At 37.2% G+C, this 22,724-nt stretch overlaps 1 protein-coding gene across 1 annotated transcript; it reads right to left on the bottom strand.

Annotated features, from left to right (window-relative positions):
- Nucleotides 1-10,516: 10,516 nt before the first annotated feature.
- MUC7 (mucin 7, secreted) lies at nt 10,517-21,320 on the bottom strand. The gene is made up of 3 exons (XM_027970752.3): nt 21,093-21,320; nt 19,092-19,161; nt 10,517-12,402 (listed from the first exon to the last, which is right to left on the bottom strand). Exons 2-3 carry the CDS (start codon nt 19,143-19,145, stop codon nt 11,686-11,688), a joined length of 771 nt encoding a protein of 256 aa, XP_027826553.2. The 5' UTR covers nt 19,146-19,161; nt 21,093-21,320; the 3' UTR covers nt 10,517-11,685.
- Nucleotides 21,321-22,724: the final 1,404 nt, after the last annotated feature.

Here is a 22,724-nt window from a genome sequence, read left to right as displayed (position 1 = left end):
GTTAATAAAAGGTTAGACAAGCACCCCATACTTTATATTAAATGGATCATTTATGATTTTCAATCTTTTCAGTCTGTTAACCTTTCAACTGACACTAGTCTGCTTTAGTGTCAGGAAGGAGACAGAAGTTTTATTTGCCCATGGCAGATTTCTTTGGGATAAGGTGGTGAAGGTCAAAGACAAAGTGCTCTTGATTTAAACCTTTAAGTGCATCATTTCCTTCTTGCTTTTACAACAGTGTCTTAATTGTAAAGTGGTTTCTAATATCACATAGGCTATTAGAGTCAACAACAAATTGGGGTCATCTTAAATATGTATGTTCTATTATCCTGGAATGCTGTGATGCTATGAAATCCATTGATCTAAGGTCACATAGGAAGTTCGTTAACATGAGGCTCTGGGCTTTTTGTCTTACTTATTTCTGGTGGGCCTGTTACTTTGGAACTGTATCCAAACCGGACAGGGTTCCAGGTGTCTGGGTTGAGGATAGAACTGTGGAGAGGATAGAGCAGCTGAAGAAGAGAGAGATTGGGCTTTTGGCAGGGAAATGTAGTATTTGGGGAAATAATCGAAGAGGATGGTGACTCCGAGAGTAGGGGAATAAAGGAGTCACTGTGCACATCATTTTTTCCTAGTTGGTGCCCAGGGTATCCTATTTCAGTGTTTTCTCATGAGAGGAAGGGATGGTAGGATTAGGTATTATTTGCTTGATAGCTGATTTTTCGTTGCAAAATTTAAACCTTAAATGTGTGTGTGTGTTTTTTTTTTTTTTGGAAATGGTTGCCCACAGAATTCATTTTGCTCATTTACCTATCAGTGTATCAAGTCATCCACCAACCCTTCCATCCATCCACAGAAATTTGTTGAAATTCTGATCTGATTCAGGCTCTTCATATAGTCACTGGTGGGGGGTGGGGGGGGGTGGGTATTTCTAAAGAGCAAAATAATCATGTTTCCTGTCCTCTTGGAAATCATAGACAGGTGGAGGAGACAGACATGAACAAATAAAGATAACAAGAAAATTTAAAACTACATTTGTATTCTATTAAGAAAGTTTATAATAATGACAAATACTGGTAGAGAAATAACAAGTACTATGAGATAGTACTTGAAAAAAGAAATAATTTCTGTTTTGCTCTGTAAATAATATTCAAGAAGTTAACTTATCCTCATGATTTGGTAAACTTTACACATATCAAATCTCCATTTTCATTTCTAAAATCTTAACTCTTTTCCCAAATTCAGTTCTCCAACTTCCTGTGAACATTTTTGTGTGGATATACTGTCAATACTAAAAGTATTTTTGTAAACTCTCCTATGTGTAAGCACTTGTATCAGTCAAGGAACTACCATGTATTTGGTTAACTCAAAGTTGTAGGTTTCTTTTTTCCCTCCTCTCTATCCTTAATTTTGACTTCAGATTTGCTCATTTCCTCTGATATTTCTCTTGTTCTCAACTTTGTTTTGTGCTTTGATTCTCCTGACTTTTGCTTCACTTTTGATCTTATTTGGTTACTATTTTAATCTCTTTGCATCCTAAGTATAGAATGTACTCAGAAGGCACAATTATTAATCCCAAGCTCTATTTTCTTCACCTCAGTTCAGTTCAGTTCAGTCGCTCAGTCGTGTCCGACTCTTTGCAGTCCCATGAATCGCAGCACACCAGGCCTCCCTGTCCATCACCAACTCCTGGAGTTCATTCAGACTCACGTCCATCAAGTCAGTGATGCCATCCAGCCATCTCATTCTCTGTCGTCCCCTTCTCCTCCTGCCCCCAATCCCTCCCAGCATCACAGTCTTTTCCAATGAGTCAACGCTTCGCATGAGGTGGCCAGAGTACTGGAGTTTCAGCTTCATCATCATTCCTTCCAAAGAAATCCCAGGGCTGATCTCCTTCAGAAAGGACTGGTTGGATCTCCTTGCAGTCCAAGGGACTCTCAAGAGTCTTCTCCAACACCAGAGCTCAAAAGCATCAATTCTTCGACACTCAGCTTTCTTCACAGTCCAACTCTCACGTCCATATATGACCACTGGAAAAACCATAGCCTTGACTAGACGGAACTTTGTTGGCAAACCGATGTCTCTGCTTTTGAATATGCTATCTAGGTTGGTCATAACTTTTCTTCCAAGGAGTAAGCATCTTTTAATTTCACTATTGCAAGGTAATAATAGGCTATAAAAATGAAAATTAAAGAAGTAATAAAGAACTTAAAAATAAAAAATTAAAAAATGATAATAGTAAAAATATATCTAGGATTTTCTCTGGAGCTATTGAGGGCAGTGTGGGGTCAGTTCAGTTTCCGATGGTTCCTTGTTCCAGCTTATACTTCTCAAGTTCTGTAGGCCCCTTCCAATGATTAGTCAATGATAACTACAGGGTTTTAATCTGTTGCACCTGTCACTTCCAGAACCATTCCCTCTTCTTTGTTTATTTTGGCTTCCTCTGTTTGCAAGTCTCTTCAGTGTATCAATAGTTTTGACCTATGGTTCCCTTTCATTATACCTCACTTCCTCTATCCCATTCCATTTCACCTAATCTTTTTAAGAAGTACTTTCAAAAATTGTGTGTATGTGTATGTGTTTTACTGAAAGCAACCTTAAAGTTACCAATTTTGTCTGAGAATCAGGAAATTTGCTGAATGATCCCCCCAAAATTTGTTTTAACAAAATCACTGGATTTAATTGTTGTATTAATAGATAGTAAAGAAATTTTCACCTGTGAATATTAGCTCTGTTCAGTTGTAAGAGAGTTAGTGTAATTGGATCAGCAAAAGATATAGGAGAGGGTCTGTGGTCCTCTCTACTGTTGGTGATATTGTTAAGAGCATGGATATAGGTGAATATGGATTGTATGTAAGTATGGTGAGCTAGGTGGTGACTGTGGCAGGTGAGAGAGGGTACAGTTTGTTTAAGGAGATGAGATACTATCGATAGCCAAGTAAAGGCTGTCCTGTAGGAATGTTGCTCCAGTGTTGTCAGATCTTATCATGAAGCCAGAGATCTGAATGTTTATATATTATTATGTCAGATCTTATCATGAGGCCAGAAATCTGAATGTTTATATATTATTATGAATGAAATATTCACTATGAATGAAATATAATGATATTTATACTGTTTAAATGTTGACTACCAATTGAAAATCCAATTTAAAATACTGTGTAGGCTGAGGCACATGAAAAGATGATCAATATTGTTAATTATTAGAGAAATGACAATTAAATCTGCAATGAGGTATCATTTCACATCAATCAGAATACCAGCATTAGAAAGTCCACAAATAGTAAATGCTAGAAAGGGTGTGAAGAAAAAGGAGCCCTCCTACACCTTGGTGGAAATGTGAATTGGTACAGCCACAATGGAAAACAGTATGGCGGTTCTTTAAAAAACTAAAAATAGAGTTTTCATAGAAAATTATATTTTGAAAAGATACATGCATTCCAATGTTCTTAGTAGCACTGTTTACAATAGCCAAGACATGAAAGCAACCTAAAGCCCATCAACAGATGAACAGATAAAGAAAATGTGGTATATGTACACAACTGAGTGTTACTGAGCCATGAGAAGAATGAAATAATGCCATTTTCAGCAACATGGGTGAATCTAGTGATTATCATATTAAGCGAAGTAAGTCAGAGAGAGATAAACATATGATATCACTTACATGTGGAATCTAAAAAAAATGATGCAAATGAATTTATTTACAAGACAGAAATAGATTCACAGACGTATAAAAGAAACTTATGGTGACCAAAGTGAACATAGAATTATCCACTTTGTATTTTTTATGATGATACATTTTCTCTTGTTTATATCATATAAACAGAGTCATCTGTGATCGTACTTAGCAGAGACCCCATATGGATTTAATATATACTTAAAAACTTGAAAATCACAATTCAAAAATGATTTTTAATGAGCTGTGTCTTTTTCAAGTTTTCTCTTTCCCTATATCGACCTCAAAAGACAATCTAATTATTTTACGAAAAATATATAGAAGCAATGGAATAGATTAGTGTGTGAGGAGTTCGATTTGCCGATAAGGGGATTTCACGGATATTCTCCTCTGAGTTATGGGAGGTATGGAGAATATAAAAATGCTTTAAAAATTCTTAATTAGTAAGGTTCTTCTGGACTAAGAAAAATATTTTTGAGAAAGCCTAAACAAATTTTTTAAAAAGTTCTTATATTACCCTAAAAAGAGGGTAATGATTTTCTTCTATTCATGTATAAGTTCCTAGGAAAGACTGTGATTTAAGTGCATTATCTAAGAAATAAAAAATTTCTAATCACAAATTTACTAAACTTCTTATTATATTTTTCAAAGAAATGATGCCAGTAACTATTTGTACAGTGGCTTTGTTACTTTCTTTTTTAAAAAATATTCCATTTCTCTATATAATAGTCCTGAACATTTCCTCATCATCACTATTCAGAAGGCTAGTGTCTTGAATATTACACATAAAAATGTAAACTACACATTAATTCAATTAAATAACTTGAGTCTAGTCAATGTACCCATAAATGTGGCTAAGAGGGGGACCATCTGACCATTTTCAGGGCATAGCAGAAAAGGATGAAAACACTATCCCTGATTTTGGGGCTTTGGGTGCTGACTGCCAGCTTCTTGATAAGTCCCATCAATTGAAATCTTCATCCATTTAATTTTATTCAGACCATCTTTGCAAATCCATGGTGATAATTCTGAACCTTGTTTATATTCTCTTAGTTTTCCAAATGCTAGAATTTTTGGTAGCACACTTAACAAAATTGAATTATATCCACCCATTGGACCATTCATTTGTCACTCTTCAGTGTTGTTGTTTGGGTAAAATTTCTATATACCTGACCACTCTCTTTCTACAATAAGCAAGGATATTAATGTTCAAGAAAAAAATGTCATCTTACTTTGATGCCAGTCTGACACTATGCCATGTCTCCTGTCTTACTGGAATCAAACTGCATCCAGTTCTATATGATACAGTGTGACAAAAATGTCAGGTTGTTCATAGTTCTCTCGAATGTTTATATTATGCCAAAGTGCCTCTAGCAAAGAACTGCTAACCTACAGTCTGAATCTTCTTTGAAATAAAATAATTTGGCTGGAGTTTTTATTTTCTTTGCTCCTCTTTGCTTAAGTATTTGATTCAATAATTTGAGTATAAGCTTTTTTTCTGGTTTTCAAGTCTGAAAAGTCCTCTCTGTAAAGATTCATGAACAATTTGTGTTGATTTGTATGGAATCTAAAAAAAGTTTCCACCATTTATAATACTGAATGGGTTAGTGACATCATGTCCTTTGCATCTCAATGTCTAGTCCTTGTGGTGGGTGTGTTGTCATAAATTCATAAAGTTATCTTGTATCATTTGATTTTGGAAAGCTTTCTTTTTCTACCAAACAACCACCTGAGAAGTCAGCTTTCCATATCTGCAAGGGGCTAATGTTTTAGTGTTTTAGTTAAGCTGTCACTAGTATATTATACTAACATATTAATAAATGTTATCCAGTTTCATAAAAAAATAACATTTTTAGAGTTTAAGGAGGGAACTAAAACAAAATAATTGACCTCTTCATCTTTATGACATAAAAAGTCTCCAATCTTTGGATGAGGCCAAGAGGATCAGGAAAAGTTCTAACTGTTTTAAATAGAGAAATCTAGGCTTGTGAATTCTGTAAATTAACCAACCAAAGCTCTCTTCTAGAACAAAGAAGTCCTACACTTAAGAGAAATTGTTGGGAGTAGTACCAAAATTAAGCAGAAAGGAGACAAGCAGTGAATGTTCTGATGAAAAGAGGGGAGGAGAGCAAAGAAAGTAGAGTTCAAAAATTTTAAGACCATAATTTGTTAACATTTCATGATAATGCTAGACAGGGAAATCCTAGAACCAATGGGAAATGAATAATTTTTTACATTCTTCTTTATAGAACAAGAGAGTCTATCCTGCCCCAAAGTTAGTTATAAAAAACGATTATGGCAGGACCTACTCAAAATAATTTTAATAGAGATAAAAAGAACAATGATCAGAATAATGATCCTATGGGTAAGGAAGCCATGTCAGAAACTCATGCCCAAAAAGAAATGGAATATTTGTTCCTATTCATCAAAACAAAATTTAAAATTTGGAGGAAAAAAGAAGCTATGAAAGAACTGCATTAAGACTCAGCCATACATATACATGTATTCATTCTCCTTCAAATCCTCCTCTCATCCAGGCTGGCACGTAACATTGAATAGAGTTCCATGTGCTATACAGTAGGTCCTTGTTGGTTATTCATTTTGAATCTAGCAGTGTGTATACAACCTTCCCAAAATGATACAAATGAATTTACAAAACTGGAAGAGATTCACAGATATCGAAAATGAACTTATGATATGCATCTTTACCATGACATGGACTATGATTCCAAGACCTAAGGCTGGTGGAGTCATAGTCATATACAATTTTTTAAATAGCCATTTTGTATTGAAGCCTAGTTTTTAACTATCTTTTTTTAATTATAGTTAATTCACAATGTTGTGTTAGTTTCAGGTGTATAGCAAAGTGACACAGTTATGCAATATATATTCTTTTCTAGATTCTTTTCCATTATAGGTCATTACAAAATACTGACTATAGTTTCCTGTGCTGTAGCTGTAGCAGGTCTTTCTAACTGAAGTGGACATTCTGAGAGGATCTGTTACTTGAGTCGGTAGAGTGTGGTTTCTCATGGCAGCACTGGAGGACAATCTATTCCCCAGGGTGGGAGTCACATGAGGATTAAACTGTTTCCTTATTTGTAGGAGGGAAAAATGACACCTTTCTCATGGTCTTAGCACAGGAGTCAAGGATCTAATAATGTGGAAATATTTTGAGAGGTGTAAGTGACGTAAAGTTGTATGGTGCTTATATGATTATGATCACTGCAGATAGCTCAAGTCCCAAATACTCAGTTTCTTAGACTATTTTAGAGACTTTTGTTATGTGACTCCTCTATGCCAGTCTCTGTGCTAGGCACAGTTGGGGATGCAGAAATATCTAAGGCAAGTTTTCTGTAGTGAGAAGCTCCGTGTCTAAAATAGGAGTCAAGTGTAAGATTATCTGTGGTGAAAACAGAAGGAAATATGCTTATCACGGAGGTGTAACAGAGGTATGTTTATCACTGTCCTGTCTTAGGGCAGCCTCAATTCTTTCCATCTGCTGAGGCTTTCCTGTTCAGGCAACCCTGCTAAGGGACTAGGTCCTTCCTTAACCCCTTCAGTTTTCAGGTCTCCTTCTCAGAATTCTTTGTATCCCTGCAAAGACAAAGCACTTTAATGTCAATGCTCTTTATAAAAATTGAAAACCAGGTTTCTGTTTCAAGTCTTTTTCTTGAGGATAAAGCTTCCAGTTTTTTTTTTTAATAAATGACACACTATAATGCTTCAGGATTTGTATGCAAAGGATCTGGGTAAAAGATCTGGCTAAAAGATACTGGATCAAAGATGTGGGTCAAAGACACTGGGTCAAAGATACTGGGTCAAAGATCTGGGTAAAACGATCTGGGAACTCAAAAGATACAAATTCAGAGTTCTCAGTATCTACCTGATGCTCATAACCTAGCCAGATGCTTCTCAACGATGGGTCAAAATTGAAATTTTATGGTAGCCAATTACCATCTTATGGCTTTCTCAGGATAGACCGCAGCTGAATCAAGTGAGAGAGCTTTTTCATGGATATACTACTTTTCATAACCTTCGGTATTTATTGGAGATAGGAGAAACTTTGGTTGAAAGGGAAAATTACTTCTTGATTGATAAATTTTTTCACATAGAGAAATGGTGGTTGTGATGTTTGGCAACAGATCTTTTCGTAAGTCTATTCGTTACTGAGAAACACTATTTTTCTTTGAGTCACATTCTGCAGTAAATTTTGTATCCTGGGCTTAAGCTTTGTAAATGTTTTGAGTCATTGTATTTTCATTGCTATTAGTATTAAATACTCAGTTGTTTATGGTAGCTTTGTACCCATGAGATTTAGTTTACCTTCCAGACAATCAGGGACTCTGGCAAATATTTACTAAAGCTTTTAAAAGCACACAGAATTGTCCCATGTGCTGTCCTATTGCACAGAAAAGGCATGAAAGACATTGCCTAGAAGATTATCAAACTCATTTTTATTTTTAAATTTTAATATTCTTTATTTTTTTGCTGCATGAAGTATGGAAGCTTAGGGTCCCAGATCAGGGATTGAACCTGGGCCCCTGCAATGAAAATGCTGAATCCTAACTCCTGAATCTCCAGGGAATTCAATTTTCATTTCTAGAAACACAACTAAATGTAGTTTTTCTCATCATACATGTATCTAGGGGCCTTGCATCTAGTTCTGGTCAGTGGAACACAAGCAGAAGAAATGTATGTCACTTCTAAGCTTGAACACTAAAATATGCCATAATTTCTTTTTCATTGTTTTCATGTAAAATATGAAGGAAGGGAAGGATTCAACTATGCAGTATATGGGTAGGGGAGTTCCAGGCAAAGAGAACAGTTGTGCATACACCCTGAAGTTAGAGAACAACAGGAGACCACTATGGTAGATGTTTCCTTCTTTTTTTGTTTTAATTAATTTTTCTTGGAGTAACTAATGTTATGTTAGTTTCTGCTGTACAGCAAAGTGAATCAGTTACACATATCCTTGTATCCACTCTTTTTTAGATTTTTTTTCCCGTATGGGCTATTATGGGAATATTGAGTACACAGTATTGAGTACAGTTCCCTGTGCTATACAGTAAGTTCTTAGTGGTTATCTACTTTATATATAATAGGATGTATGTGTCAGTCCAAGTTTCCCAATTTATCCCTCTCTCCCTGCCTTTCCTCTTTGGTAATCATGTTTATTTTCTACATCTGTGACTCTATTTCTGGAAACCTTCCTTCCTGTCTTTGTTCAAATGTCATTTTTCTCAGTGAGGCTTGTCTTCACACTCTATTTAAAATTGCAACATCTCTCTCTAGTATTTATTCAGTTCTCCTTGCTCTTTTTTTGTATACACTCACTCCCCGTGACAAACATGGTAGGTAGGCAGAACAATGGCCTCTAAAGAGGTCCTTATTCTGATCTCTGGAAACCATAGTGCTATGTTACATAGCAGAGAGGGAATTAAAGTTGCAGATATAATTAAGGTTATTTTCAAATAGGGATATTTTCCTCGATTACCTGATAGGTCCAATGTAATCACAAAGGTCCTTAAAATGAGATTAAAACTGTAAAAAATGAAGGTGGAAGAGGAAGACAGGAGAGAATCAGAGAGAGTTATGAGTGGTAAAAAGGCAGGGATAGAAAGTGCACCATTGCTGGCTCTGAAGATGGAGAAAGGGGCCCTCGTGAGGACAGATGAGGCAAGGAAATGATTCTTCCCTGGAGCCTCCAGAAAGGAGAGGACCTTAATCCTGCCAACACCTTGACTTTAGCCCAGTGAGACCCATGTCTGACTTCTAACCTAAAGAATAAATTTGCATTACTTTGGCCACTAAGTTGGTGATAAATTTTTATACCAGAAATAGAGAACTATTACAATATGTTATATAACATACCGTATAATTAATGTTTATTTTATTATTTACCTTCAGTTTTTCCAATTAAAATTTATTTTTAAAACAAATAACATTTGCATAGTTCAAAATATAAAACTATTCACAGAAGTGTAAACACAGAGGCCTAGTTTCCATAAAAGAAAATTTATATATTTATTTTTTTCCCTCTCTCTTATATGAAATATACTGCTGCTGCTGCTACTGCTGCTAAGTCACTTCAGTTGTGTCTGACTCTGTGCGACCCCATAGACAGCAGCCCACCTGGCTCCCCCGTCCCTGGGATTCTCCAGGCAAGAACACTGGAATGGGTTGCTATTTCCTTCTCCAATGCATGAAAGTGAAAAGTGAAAGTGAAGTCGTTCAGTCATGTCCGACTGTTGGCGACCCCATGGACTGCAGCCTGCCAGACTCCCCCGTCCATGGGATTTTCCAGGCAAGAGTACTGGAGTGAGGTGCCATTGCCTTCTCCAGTGAAATATGCTATACTATATATATTATTTCACAAGTTGGTTTTTTAAAATTTAATGATGTATCTTGAATATCTTCATGTGAAACATACAGGATTTCCTTGTTCATTTTTTTTTTCAGTTTTATTAAGGTATAGAGGTCAAATAAAATTGTGAGGTATTTGAAGTGTACAATGTGATGATTATATATATATATATATATATATACACACAAATTATACATAGCAGGCTACAGTCCATGGGATCACAAAGAGTTGGACACGACTGTGCGACTAGCATGTTAATAAGTATGATTAAGTAAAGATTAACTAAATGAGCTACTTTATTTGAAGGATGAAAAAAACTGATATTCAGAGAAATAGAGTGCTGGACCCAGATCACTAGCTAATTAGTGGCAGAGCTGACCACAGTGCAAAACTTCATTTAGGCCTAACTTTTCACCTATCCTGGTATCTAAGAGAAACAAAAGGCTTCCAAATCCACATACAATGAAAACAGATTGCTTTGTGCAGTATTTATTAGTTGGCAAGAAATCTGAATACAATCACCAAAATTCTTAGCAGTTGTGACAGAAAACAAAAACACCTTCACATTCGAGATTAACATCATCTCTGTATGTTAAGTAGAAAGTTTTAAATTCTTCTATGAGTAGAATCAGAGTTTATTTTCAAAGACAATTTTGCAAACTTGACATCAGGACAGTAGTTTGACATGATTTGCTTTAAAACACTTTCAAATATATGGATAAAAGTTTTAGAAACTAGTCACTGTTGAATACATTTCACACTGAATTAATATGAATTAATCAAATTAGTAATAACTGAATTAATAGTAAAATACTCTGAGCACCATGTGAACATACAAAAAAGCGTTCTTGTGGTTCATAGAGGCAGGCATCAAGCACATTGGATCTGAACTTAAGATGTAATACAATATATGTCAATCCTGAAATCTAAACATTTACATGCTCTCAAAAATGTAAAGCTCGAGTCCTTGTTGTGAGTGACTGCGAGATTTCATTTTCAGTCACTGCAGATCTTCACTTGATAATCAGCTTCCCTCTTTTTTGGCTCACATTTTGTAGGATGGAATTTCATTAAAGTTATAAGGTGATTTAAATAGTCTTTGTCTATAATCATCAATACAGGGCTAGGTCTATCTATAGATATTTATGTAGTTTTGTTTATTTGGATAAACCTATTTATCTATTCATGGGGTTGAAAAGAGTCGGACACGACTGAGCGACTGAACTGAACTGAACTGAACTGAATTTACCCCTTTATATTTGTGGGATTATGTAATTCAGGTGGGTTTTGAATTGGGAGTACAATGTAATGACTTTATAGTTTCTAACATTTAAAGGGAAAAGTAAATGTTTGCTTGTTCAATTTTCTCTCTTTATCTAATGGTTTTCTGTCCCTCAGTGGGCTATCTCTGTAGGTTCCTCAAAGTGATCTTAAATCATGTTCAGGCACCTGATTTGTGGGATAGAGAAGAATTTTATTGTTAATAGGTCATATGGGGTGACTAATTAGACTCAAAGATTAGTGACAGTGCTTTAAATTTGAGTAATATGATTTCCCTTTAAGCTTGGTGATAAAAGTAAAGGCGTAGTTCTGTACTCATAAGTCATATCTAATGACAGAATACTTCACAATGTATGAGGACCTAGTACCTCTTTATAATATTCCAAATTTGCTCCCGCAGCTGATTGATACTTAAGAAGAACTGAAGAAGAGTTTTTTCTATAGAAGGTGAAGTTGTTTTTTCAACAGTAGTACTTTGAGCACTGGTACTAGTACTAGTTTGGGTTGTGGGTGCAGCTGTAGTTTTGGGAGTTTCAGGGGTAACAGTGGTTGGAGAAGGAGCAGGTGTGGTATTTGGGGCAGCTGTGGGCTCTGGAGCTGAGGAGGGGAGTGGTACTGATGTGGCTGGGGAAGTTGTAGGTATGGCAGCTGCGGTCCGCAGTGGAGTTGTAGAGGGTTGTGCTGATGTTGCAGGAGAGCCTGTGGTGCCACTGTTTGCTGTTGCAGATGTGGTGGTAGCCTTAGGAGCAAGAGTAGTCATAGTTGGAGGGATACTAGTACTGGTGGAGATAGATGTGGGAGTCACAGATGGGATCTGCGTGGTAGCCTCCAAGGTATTTTTATCAACAGTGTTATGTTTAACTGGACAGTTTGGTGGGCTGGAAGGTTTCGGCCTTGGGAAAATTCTTCTCCTTGGATTTGGAATTTTATGGTGTCTTGGGTGATCAAAAGGGTATGGCTTTTGAATGAATGGATTCCGGTTAGGTGGTAATTTGGGATAAGACAGTGATCCTACATATGGTCGAAGATCATTCTGTCTGTCCTGTGTTTCCTGTTGCTTTTTGTGGCCTTCGCTGAGCTGTAGAAAAGAAAGTACAAGAACTGAAAACATCCATTTATTTATCAACTAGGGTATTATTGCTGAATACAGGATGAGCAGTATTTGTAACTTTTTGGGATTGGAAGCCAGACTGTAGTGACTTGAGTGATTATCCTTGCGATTTCATTAAATATCAGTAATGACTTGCTATTAGAAAATTTGTCAAATGTATATTTCCCATACAACTAGGATGTTTATTCCTGTGGGCTCAAGCCTGGAAGATTAGCTAGATCTGCCCTTTTGTGCTTGCAGTTTCTCTCTTCTTCCTTTGGTAAAACATGGTCAAGTACTGCCCAAGGCTTGAGCAAAAAGGCTACTGGGTTGCTGAACTCTATGTGAAACTTCAGTCAAAGACATTCAACTGAGATCAAGGAGTCCTATATGAATCACAACCCTCAAATCTGTCATCCTCAAAATATAAAACAAAACAAACGTCAGCAAAAACCCAAACAACCAACATAACCGACCAATGCCCACCTCAGTTTCATATCACTGATATCATAGAAAGCCTAGTTTCTAGCCTTTTTAAATTGAAGAAAGGACTTTGGCTGTTACCTTTTAACTTTATCATTAAACAAATTAAAATTACAGAAACTCAAGGGGTTCATGAATCCTATGATGTAGAAAAATTTTGCATTTTGTCTGGATAGAGGACCTGTACCCTTCACGATGTATTAAAGGTGTTCACATCTGAAAAGAACACTGATTTAGTCCAGTTGTACATCTGACACTTAATATTTTTCCAAATACACCTCATGAATGACTTTTCAGCCACTTTCCAGCCTGACAACCTCTTCTGCTTGGGAACACATTATCTTGTCTCCCAAGATGGTAGAGAGTTCTTCCTGATACATAATGACATTTCTTGGAGTTTCTATTCTTAACTAAAAAGAGATTTATTTCTTCAGATTTACATTTTCATCCTAATTCTATGCTTTGGCAGTACATACCTTGGCCACCTGATGTGAAGAGCTGACTCATTGCAAAAGACCCTGATGTTGGGAAAGATTGAGGGCAGGAGGAGAAGGGGGCAACAGAAGATAACAGAGGATGAGATGGTTGGATGGCATCACTGAATCAACAGACTTGGGTCTGAGCAAACTCTGGGAGATGGTGATGAACTGGGGAGCCTGGCCTGCTGCAGTCCATGGGGCTGCAAAGAGTTGGGCACAACTGAGCGACTGAACAACAACAGAAGATCCTGGACTCCTTCAAAATTGGAAAATATCTATCCTGCTTTCTGGGTCTTATATTCTGCAAGATTAATATCCTTAGTTCTTTTAGCCATTGTTGACATTATTTAAATTAGAATGCCATCACTGTTTCAGTTTCTTATCTCTAAATATACTGCAATTTATCTATATTCCTCTTTTTTCTACATCCCTATATCTCTATCTTACACTAGAATTTTAAACTGTCAATCATGTTAATTTAAATTGGAGGTAAGGACTATTGTAAGCACAGAGGGGTTTCAGCCTAGAGATCCAACCAAATTATGCTACATTTTTCCTCTTTATAATTTCCACATCAACCCTGTTTAGACCACCAAATAGATAAATCATTCTAGTCCCACATGGCAAAGCTGTCTTCAGAGTGAGAGCCAGTAAAGTGACAACTTCTGAGAGATTTAACAGAGTTGTTCAGCTATGATAACTTCCTCGAGACTGATTTACCGAGCCTCAAAAATAACTTTGTGCTTGATTGCTCAGTCGTGGGTGACTCTTTGTGACCCCGTGGACCATACCTTGCCAGGCTCCTCTGCCCATGGAATTTTCCAGGCAAGAATACTAGAGTGGGGTGCCATTTCCTTTCTTCAGGGGATCCTCCTGACCCAGGGATCGAATTCACATCTCCTGCATTGGCAGGCAGATTCTTTACTGCTGAGCCACCTGGGAAGCCCCTCAAAATAACTTTGGAAAGCCATTAATTGTTTTAAAAAATTATCCAGGGCATTTCAATTCTGAGACTATCCGTAAGTTAAAATAATGACTTCTGATCCACATAACTTGGATATTTTTGCATAGATCTTTCTCAGAAGGCCACAGAATTCCAGAATCTTTAACTGTAAACCCAGGATGTACCTCCAATCAATGAAATCTCTCAGGAGGTCCATTAGAGGGCAGTGGTTTTCTAATATAAAATAAGCAGGCCATATTGTTTGAGCAACTCTTTTGCTGGAGATTCAATATGCAAGCCAGATAATCACAGTGCTCTGCTTGAAGCAGGATTAGGGGCCTCTCATCCCACTAGCTCATTCTTCCTCTTTTCAGATGGACATTCAGCTTGCTGTGAAGAATTCCGAGATCTTGGAGGAACATGTTTGAAATACACAACACCAGACCATCAGTGGAAGTTTGCATCTGTCTAGTGTCCACCATTAAATAACTGAATGACTTCAGGAAAATCACTTACTTTTCCTGGATCTTAGTTTACTCACTTATGAAGTGATTCAGATTAAATACCAGATCCAAAGTCTAATTTTATGACATCTACTTTGGCCACCTCATGCGAAGAGTTGACTCATTAGAAAAGACTCTGATGCTGGGAGGGATTGGGGGCAGGAGGAGAAGGGGACAACAAAGGATGAGATGGCTGGATGGCATCACTGACTCAATGGACGTGAGTCTGAGTGAACTCCGGGAGTTGGTGATGACAGGGAGGTCTGGCGTGCTGTGATTCATGGGGTTGCAAAGAGTCGGACGACTGAGCAACTGAACTGAACTGATGCTTTGAAATAATTATACTATTTATTTTCTTTATTAGATGACAAACTTTGTGAGGACAAAGATTTTTTTTGTTATTGTTAATTTTTGTATGCCTGATACCTACAACTACACTTGTCACATAGCAGGCACCCATTAGACATTTATTGAATGAACAAATGTATGGAATTGATAATAAAGGAACAAATTTCTCATTGAATGAAATCTTAACATTAGAAAGTATTTATTAGGGCTTCCCAGGTGCCGCTACTTGTAAAGAATCCATCTTCCAGTGCAGGAGATATAACAGAAGAAAGTTTGATCCCTAGGTTGGGAAACATCCCCTGGAGGAGGAAATGGTAATCCACTCCAGTATTCTCGCCTGGAAAATTCCATGGACAGAGGACAGTTCATGGGATTGCAAAGAGTCGGACATGACTGGGCGTCTGAGCACAGTACGCAGGGTGTCAATAAGTTTTAATTTAGGTGACCAAAATAATTTCTATGACATTTTCATATGAAGTCAAATTAATTTAAGCCTATTAATTTCAATGTTAGTTTAACATAGTGTGGCACGCTACAATATGGAGTAAAGGACCAGTTTGACTAGTTTACTTAAAATGTATTGACAAATTATGACTGGCAGTTATAGAACCTGTTGATTGGAACTGGACTCAGGGACGCTTGAGACTGGGAGGAGATGAATGCCTCTAAGGGTTTGAGCCTCATGACTGAAGTATGGAAATGTGTGTAATAAATATAGAAAAGCCAAGAAAGCCAATTAAAGACAGCCTCATTTGGCTGTTCATGTCTATTATTTACATTTGAAAAAAAAATCCTATAGCACTTATTTTGTATCAGGCCCTATTCTAAGTGGTTTAAACCTATACATTTATTAATTCCTTGGTAACACCATAGTGAAAGTGTTAGTCACTCAGTTGTGTCAGACTCTTTGCAATCCCATGGACTGTAGCCCTCCAGGCTCCCCTGTTCATGGGATTCTCCAGACAAGAATACTGGAGTGAATAGCCATCCCCTTCTCCAGGGGATCGTCCCAACCCAGGGATTGAACTTGGGTCTCCTGTAGGCAGATTCTTTACCATCTGAGCCACTAGGGAAGCCCCATAAGGTGGGTACTATTATTATCCTCCTTATAAAGATGAAAAACTGAGTCCCAGAGAGATTAAGTAACTTCAGAGAGTATGTCTCCATATGGAAACCACATATGAGAGGAGAAGAGAGGGAGTGAGCAGTAAAGAGAGAGCAGGCTGAGAGAGGGAGGAGGGAGTAGATGGGAATCAGGGAAAGGGGGAGGGGAGAGGGGAGTGGAGTCAGGGAGGGGGGAGGAGACAGGGGGTGGAGGCAGGGAAGGGGGAGGGGAGAGGGGAGTGGAGGCAGGGAAGGGGGAGGGGAGAGGGGAGTGGAATGGGTGAGTGTGGGGCGAGGATGAAGTCAGGGAAGGTGAAGTCCAGAGAGGCACCAGACACCTGGAACAAGAAAGGAGGGGTTGGAAGAAGCAGAGGATTCCTAAAATAACTAGAGGAAAGCCAGATTTTGAGAGTAGGAACAGGAGGAAAGAACAGGCCGTGAAAGAAATAGAGAACTAGAAAGGAAGAAGGCTAGAAGAGTGAAGGTCAAAATGGCTTTTTTTTGGAAATTGGGATGCATGCTGAATGTCTTTATTTTTGGTTACTAGCCTGAAAACCTATAAATCATTTTCCAAAGAGGAAAGAAATAGTATATTTAAATAATGTTTATTTAACAGAGCTAATCATCTGGCTCCTGAATACATCCCCTTAATCTTTTCAGGGAACATCTGAAAGATAGAGGCCAGACTATCTGCTCCCAGAAATTGCTCTGCAAAAGCAGAGTAGGTTGTTTCCAGGACTCCAGGGCTGGTCTTTTCTGACTCTGGGTTGGTGCCGTAGTCTGGAATTTTCCATAATGTCTAAGGCCCAGGTCGAGAATTCCTATGCTACTTTGTCATATTCAGGTTCTTTGGAAGTTCTTCTTCTGACTAAGAGCATTTTGAGAATTGGGTAGTTAAACGGGTTTTCATTTATCCTGAACAGGTGGAAGAGATGATCCTTTAGGTGCCTGGATTTGTAGGAAGTACCACTAAGGGCTTCCTCAAAATAACAGCACAGCTTTAATCACACCACAACTACACAATGAAGATGGCAGGTCATTTCTTTCCATCTAGAGGTATTTGGTAACCAGGGTTTTTTTGTTACAATTTATCTGACTAAAAATTTAATATCGCCATGAATATTCAGACCTTATATCCTTATCAAGTAGTTTGTAAAATGAAATTATAACAATCTTACAGTTATGAGTTTTACATCTATACTATGCTTTACAATTTATAAATACATGTGTTCTTATTTATTCTTCAATGGCCTTGTGAGGTATATACCATTATTACTATCTTCACATGGGAAAATTGGGACCCTGTAGGTAGACCGTAGCTCAAGATTCATCTGGATGTTCAGATGATGAGTTAAGCCCACATCAGTTCAGTTCAGTTCAGTTACTCAGTCGTGTCCCAACTCTTTGCGACCCCGTGAATTGTAGCAAAGCAGGCCTCCCTGTCCATCACTAACTTCCAGAGTCCACCCAAACCCATGTCCGTTGAGTCAGTGATGCCATCCAACTATCTCATCCTCTGTTATCCCCTTCTCCCACCCTCAATTTTTCCGAGCATCAGGGTCTTTTCAAATGAGTCAGCTCTTCTCATTAGGTGGGCAAAATATTGGAGTTTCAGCTTTTCAGCATCAGTCCTTCCAATGAACACCCAGGACTGATCTCCTTTAGGATGGACTGGTTGGATCTCCTTGCTGTCCAAGGGACTCTCAAGAGTCTTCTCCAATACCACAGTTCAAAAGCATCAATTCTTTGGTACTCAGCTTTCTTTATAGTCCAACTCTCGTATCCATACATGACCACTGGAAAAACCATAGCCTTGACTAGACGGACCTTTGTTGACAAAGTAATGTCTCTGCTTTTTAATATGCTGTTTAGGTTGGTCATAACTTTCCTTCCAAGGACAAATATAGCTTTTTTTTTTGCATCATGTATCACCTTGAATCATTAATTTTTAAATTCTTTTCCAAGCAGTCTCTAAATATCTTAAAGATAAAGTCTATTTTGTCTTTTTTCTGTTGGTTTTGGAAACCATACTTCCTGTCCTTCTTTGTGGTCCCTCTATTTTCACTATTCTGTGTTCAAACTTCTTACATTTTCTCTCCAAGTGATCTTATGGCTTCAAATACATTCTAAATACATATGTTGCACCTTGAATTCTTTCTGAACCCAAGACAATGTATATCCACTTGCCTCTTGACATCTTGTTGTAGAAATTTAATAACCATCTCAGATTTAACATGTCTAAAACAGAACATTTTTGTTTATTTCCTTCTTTTACCACATACCTAATCCAGCAGAAGTTACAGTGGACCTAATCACCAAAATGTATCTTAAATTCACCCTTATGTTTTTTTTTTTTTTAATTGCTGACATTTAATGCAAGTCACCATTATCTTTTATCTGGACCACTGCTATAGCTTCTTGAGTGTATTCTTTACCTCAGCTTTTTGTCCCCTGTAATCTGTTTTCTCCCTGGAACCGAGAGTCATTTCACTCCCCTGTGGACAGTCAGATGGTTCTGAGACTTCCTGATATTCTGAGAATGGAATCCATATTCTATACCAATGAGGCCCTAGGTGATTTCTACCTGTTCTCATCACACCCATGATAAAGTTAATGCTATACAAGTATCAGTTAGATGAACCAAACCATTTCTTGTGTTTTAACTATGTGTTGTCTTATGTTTTACAGAAAACAATAGATGCCAAGCTTCTTGAAACTAGAAGTCTTTCTGTTGTTGTACTTTTGATTTCTCAGTTAGATATACATCCCAAATGTTACTGATACATATGAATAAAAATTACTTGGAGGGATACTTACTGAGAAGCAAGCACTTAGTGCACAGATGCACACCAGCAGTGGCAAAGTTTTCATTTTTTCCTGTTGGCTTCTAGGAAAAGCAGAAAAGTGGCTCTCTAGTTATGATATTGTGGGAGAGGGATACCTTTTGGTTAATGATTTATTTTTCTGAGCATACAGTGTGAAAGAGACCAGTGGTTTCTGAAATTATGTATATATTTTCACTCCATAGTGGTAAGGCAAAATTGCTTTAAGGTAAAACACATTCTTTCAAAGAGAAAGCAATGGAAGAGGGTCAATAATTATTCTTATTATAAGTAATTTGTAGCATAAGCATTCCTCACAGATACTAAAGACTGCCTGGGAAGGGCAGGGTCTTAGGAAGTTTAGCAATAAGGGAAGGATATAATTTCCCTCTTATTTCTGTTCTAACTCTAGAAGCTTCCTTATTTAATGAACCATTATACAAGCTACCTGATATTTACTGAACATGATTTTGTAAATGTTTTATAAGGTTCTTTTAAGATAGCTCAGTTGGTAAAGATTCTGCCTGCAATGCAGGAGACCCCAGTTTGTTTCCTGGGTTGGGAAGATCTGCTGGAGAAGGGATAGGCTACCCACTCCAGGATTCTTGGGCTTCCCTTGTGGCTCAGCTGGCAAAGAATCCACCTGCAATGTGGGAGACCTGGCTTCATCCCTGGGTTAATAAGATCCTTGGTGAAGGGAACAGCTACCCACTCCAGTATTCTGGCCTGGAGAATTCCATGGACTTTATAGTCCATGGGGTTACAAAGAGTTGGACACAACTGAGTGACTTTTACTTTCACTTTAAGCAAAGAAGATATTCCTTGTTTCTTTGTTACAAGGCTGTTACTTAGAAAAATTATCCTATCTAATGGCCTCTTCTTGAAATTTTATTTGACTGAAGATTTTACCATGCAATCCCCTTTCCCTAAGTCCCTAAAGGACAGGAGTTATGTTTTATTCTCTTTATATCATCATGCTTAGCACATAGTGCATATTTAATCAATTAAAAAATGGAGGAAAGACAACCATACATTTGGCTATAGGTAGTAAGATGGGAGGGTAACGGAGGGACATGACCTTTTACTTTTCTTATTTTGGTCATACATATATTCTACAATCAGCTTGATTTTAGAAAACAAAATAAAAGTTAAACCTCTATGTAGACAAAGCAGATATTAGGGCAAATAAATGAATGCATGTGCACACATCAGTGTGCTGTGCTATCAGATCATATTCACTTCACAATATAGTCCTGTGGTTTATCAAACTAGAGAGTATTAGAATCAATCATGTTTAGTTTAAATGCCAACTCTTATCACTTTCTGTGTGACTTTGATTGAGTTGCAGTCTTACACGTTAAGGTTGTCCTCAGGATGGCCTGGAATAATATATGTTACAAATTGTACTGGGGACAATGTTTGGTGGTAAAGAACCTGCCTATCAATGCAGGAGACTTAAGGGACATGGGTTAGATCCCTGGGTCAGGGAGATCTTCTGGAGGAGGAAATGGCAACCCACTTGAATATTCTTTCCTGGAGAATCCCATGAACAGAGGAGCCTGGTGGACTACAGTCCACAGGGTTGCAAAGAGTTGGACGTAACTGAAGCAACTTAGCACAAAGGCTCAGTGGTAGTTGTTATTATAGTACTAGTCATACTAAGAACAAAACCATCAGGCCCCATTGGAGAAAGATATTTTTATTATTTTATCAGTTTCCTAAGCCTATCAGAATTTTCTTTTTATTTTCAAGATTAAAAAAATAAATTAAAGATAATAAACATAAATAAAAGATCAATATTCCCCATTAATCATATATTCTTCTAGTAACGTATGAGTGGAAACTTTTGTCGGATAGTTTAGCAGTTTATAAGAACAGAGGAAAATAACTATTAGAACAATTATGACTATTATTAAAAATATTCCATATAACATAAAAGCTGCTTAGTTTATATTTTAGTATATTAATCCCCAAAGTATCTAATATATCCATATACCTGGTCTGATGTTACTCTTCTTAGGATGTTAGATGTAGTGGTCTTCAGCTGATCCTTTTAGGATGGTAATTGGAAGCAGCAGAAGAGAACGCACAAGAGAATTTTCCAGTTTTATAGTTCTTCAGTTGAGTTTGGTGGAAATAGGAAATTTATTGGATTTAGGATAAGGTCACTTCTGTCAAGTAATTCGATTTCAAAGACAAAGAAAGGATACTTGTCATTTGATGAGGTTGACAGTAGTCCTTTGTGCATCAGTGTCTTCCTGATGGACACAGTGACAATAAGAGGTTCTCAATGAATAATTTACCTGATTGATTAGTATGATAGTGATTGATGACACTTAAGGAGACTTGAACAACCATGGCCAAGGTCTTCCAAGGAGGAACAAATCTTCCACTCCTTCCTGTTTTCCGGCCTATCCAAGTAAGCAGAGGGATTGTCCTGACAGTTCATGTGACGGGACACCATTTTTCTCCCATCAAGAAATACAATTTAACAAAGTAGGATTTAAAAAAGCAACATGATGCTAAATGCAGTTGACCTTGAACAACTTGAGGATTATGGGCGCTGACCTGCTCAATTGGAAATCCATGTGTAACTTTACATCCACAGGTTCGGTGACCACAGATCTTCTGGTGCTATAGTATAGCTTTTTCTTTTATAGTATAGCTTTTATTAAAAAAAAAAGTCTCTGTATAAGTGGATCCATGCAGTTCAAACTCATGTTGTTCAAGGGTCAACTGTACTGGTGAAGGACAATGGGTTCAGAGCTGAGAGATAAACAGTGAATTTTATCATATGAATAATTAAAACATTTTTGCCTTTTACTTTGAAAAATATTCAAGCATACAGAAAAGTGAGGATAGTAGTATAATTCACAACCATACCCCCACAGATTTCGCAGTAGTTAACATTTTGCTATAGATGCTTAATCGATTGCTTTACTGAAGTATTTTAAGGTAAATTATGGAAAGCATGACAGCTTGTCTATAAATATTTCAGTATTTATCTCTAAAAATCCATTCCTTTATTATACAACATAGCAATGTCTCACACATTTAGTCTAAAACTCAGTCTGTATTCAAATTACCCGGATTTTGCCAGAAGTATTTTTAGTTGTTTTGTTTAAACCAGGACTCAAGTAAAGACTATGTGTTACATCTACTTGCTACATCTCTAGTTTCTTTTATTCTAGAACTTTCGCCTCTCTTTTCCCCCATGATATCGATCTCTTGAATAACTAGACTAATTGTCTTATGAATATTTATTTTCAGAAAGAAATTTAAGGACCATTTTAATAGAAGTTTTAGAAATTAGATATTTCTACTATAAAAAAATCTTCAAACTGGAATACAATTTAGACTCCTAGCCATTTTTTTCCCCCAGCTATGGCCTCTGAGAGCAGGTTTAGCACTGTTTGGGTTTGACTTCTTATTTCTCTACTTAGCAGAAATTTAGCTTTTGGCAAGGTATCTGATTTCTCTAAGCCTTACTTTTCTTATGTGCCAAATAGTGGTAGCATCTACTTTCCAAAGTTGTTGTGAGCATAACATTAGATAATTTAAAGAGTCTGATATGGCACTTTGAAATTGTATGCTCTCAGCTATTAAATTGCCATCAGTGGGAAGTAGA

The sequence above is a fragment of the Ovis aries genome, chromosome 6, assembly GCF_016772045.2.
Source record: "Ovis aries strain OAR_USU_Benz2616 breed Rambouillet chromosome 6, ARS-UI_Ramb_v3.0, whole genome shotgun sequence".
Classification (NCBI taxonomy): Eukaryota; Metazoa; Chordata; class Mammalia; order Artiodactyla; family Bovidae; genus Ovis; species Ovis aries.
The sequence above is the reverse complement of the archived record's forward strand: the minus strand, read 5'-3'. Positions and strand labels throughout refer to the sequence as shown.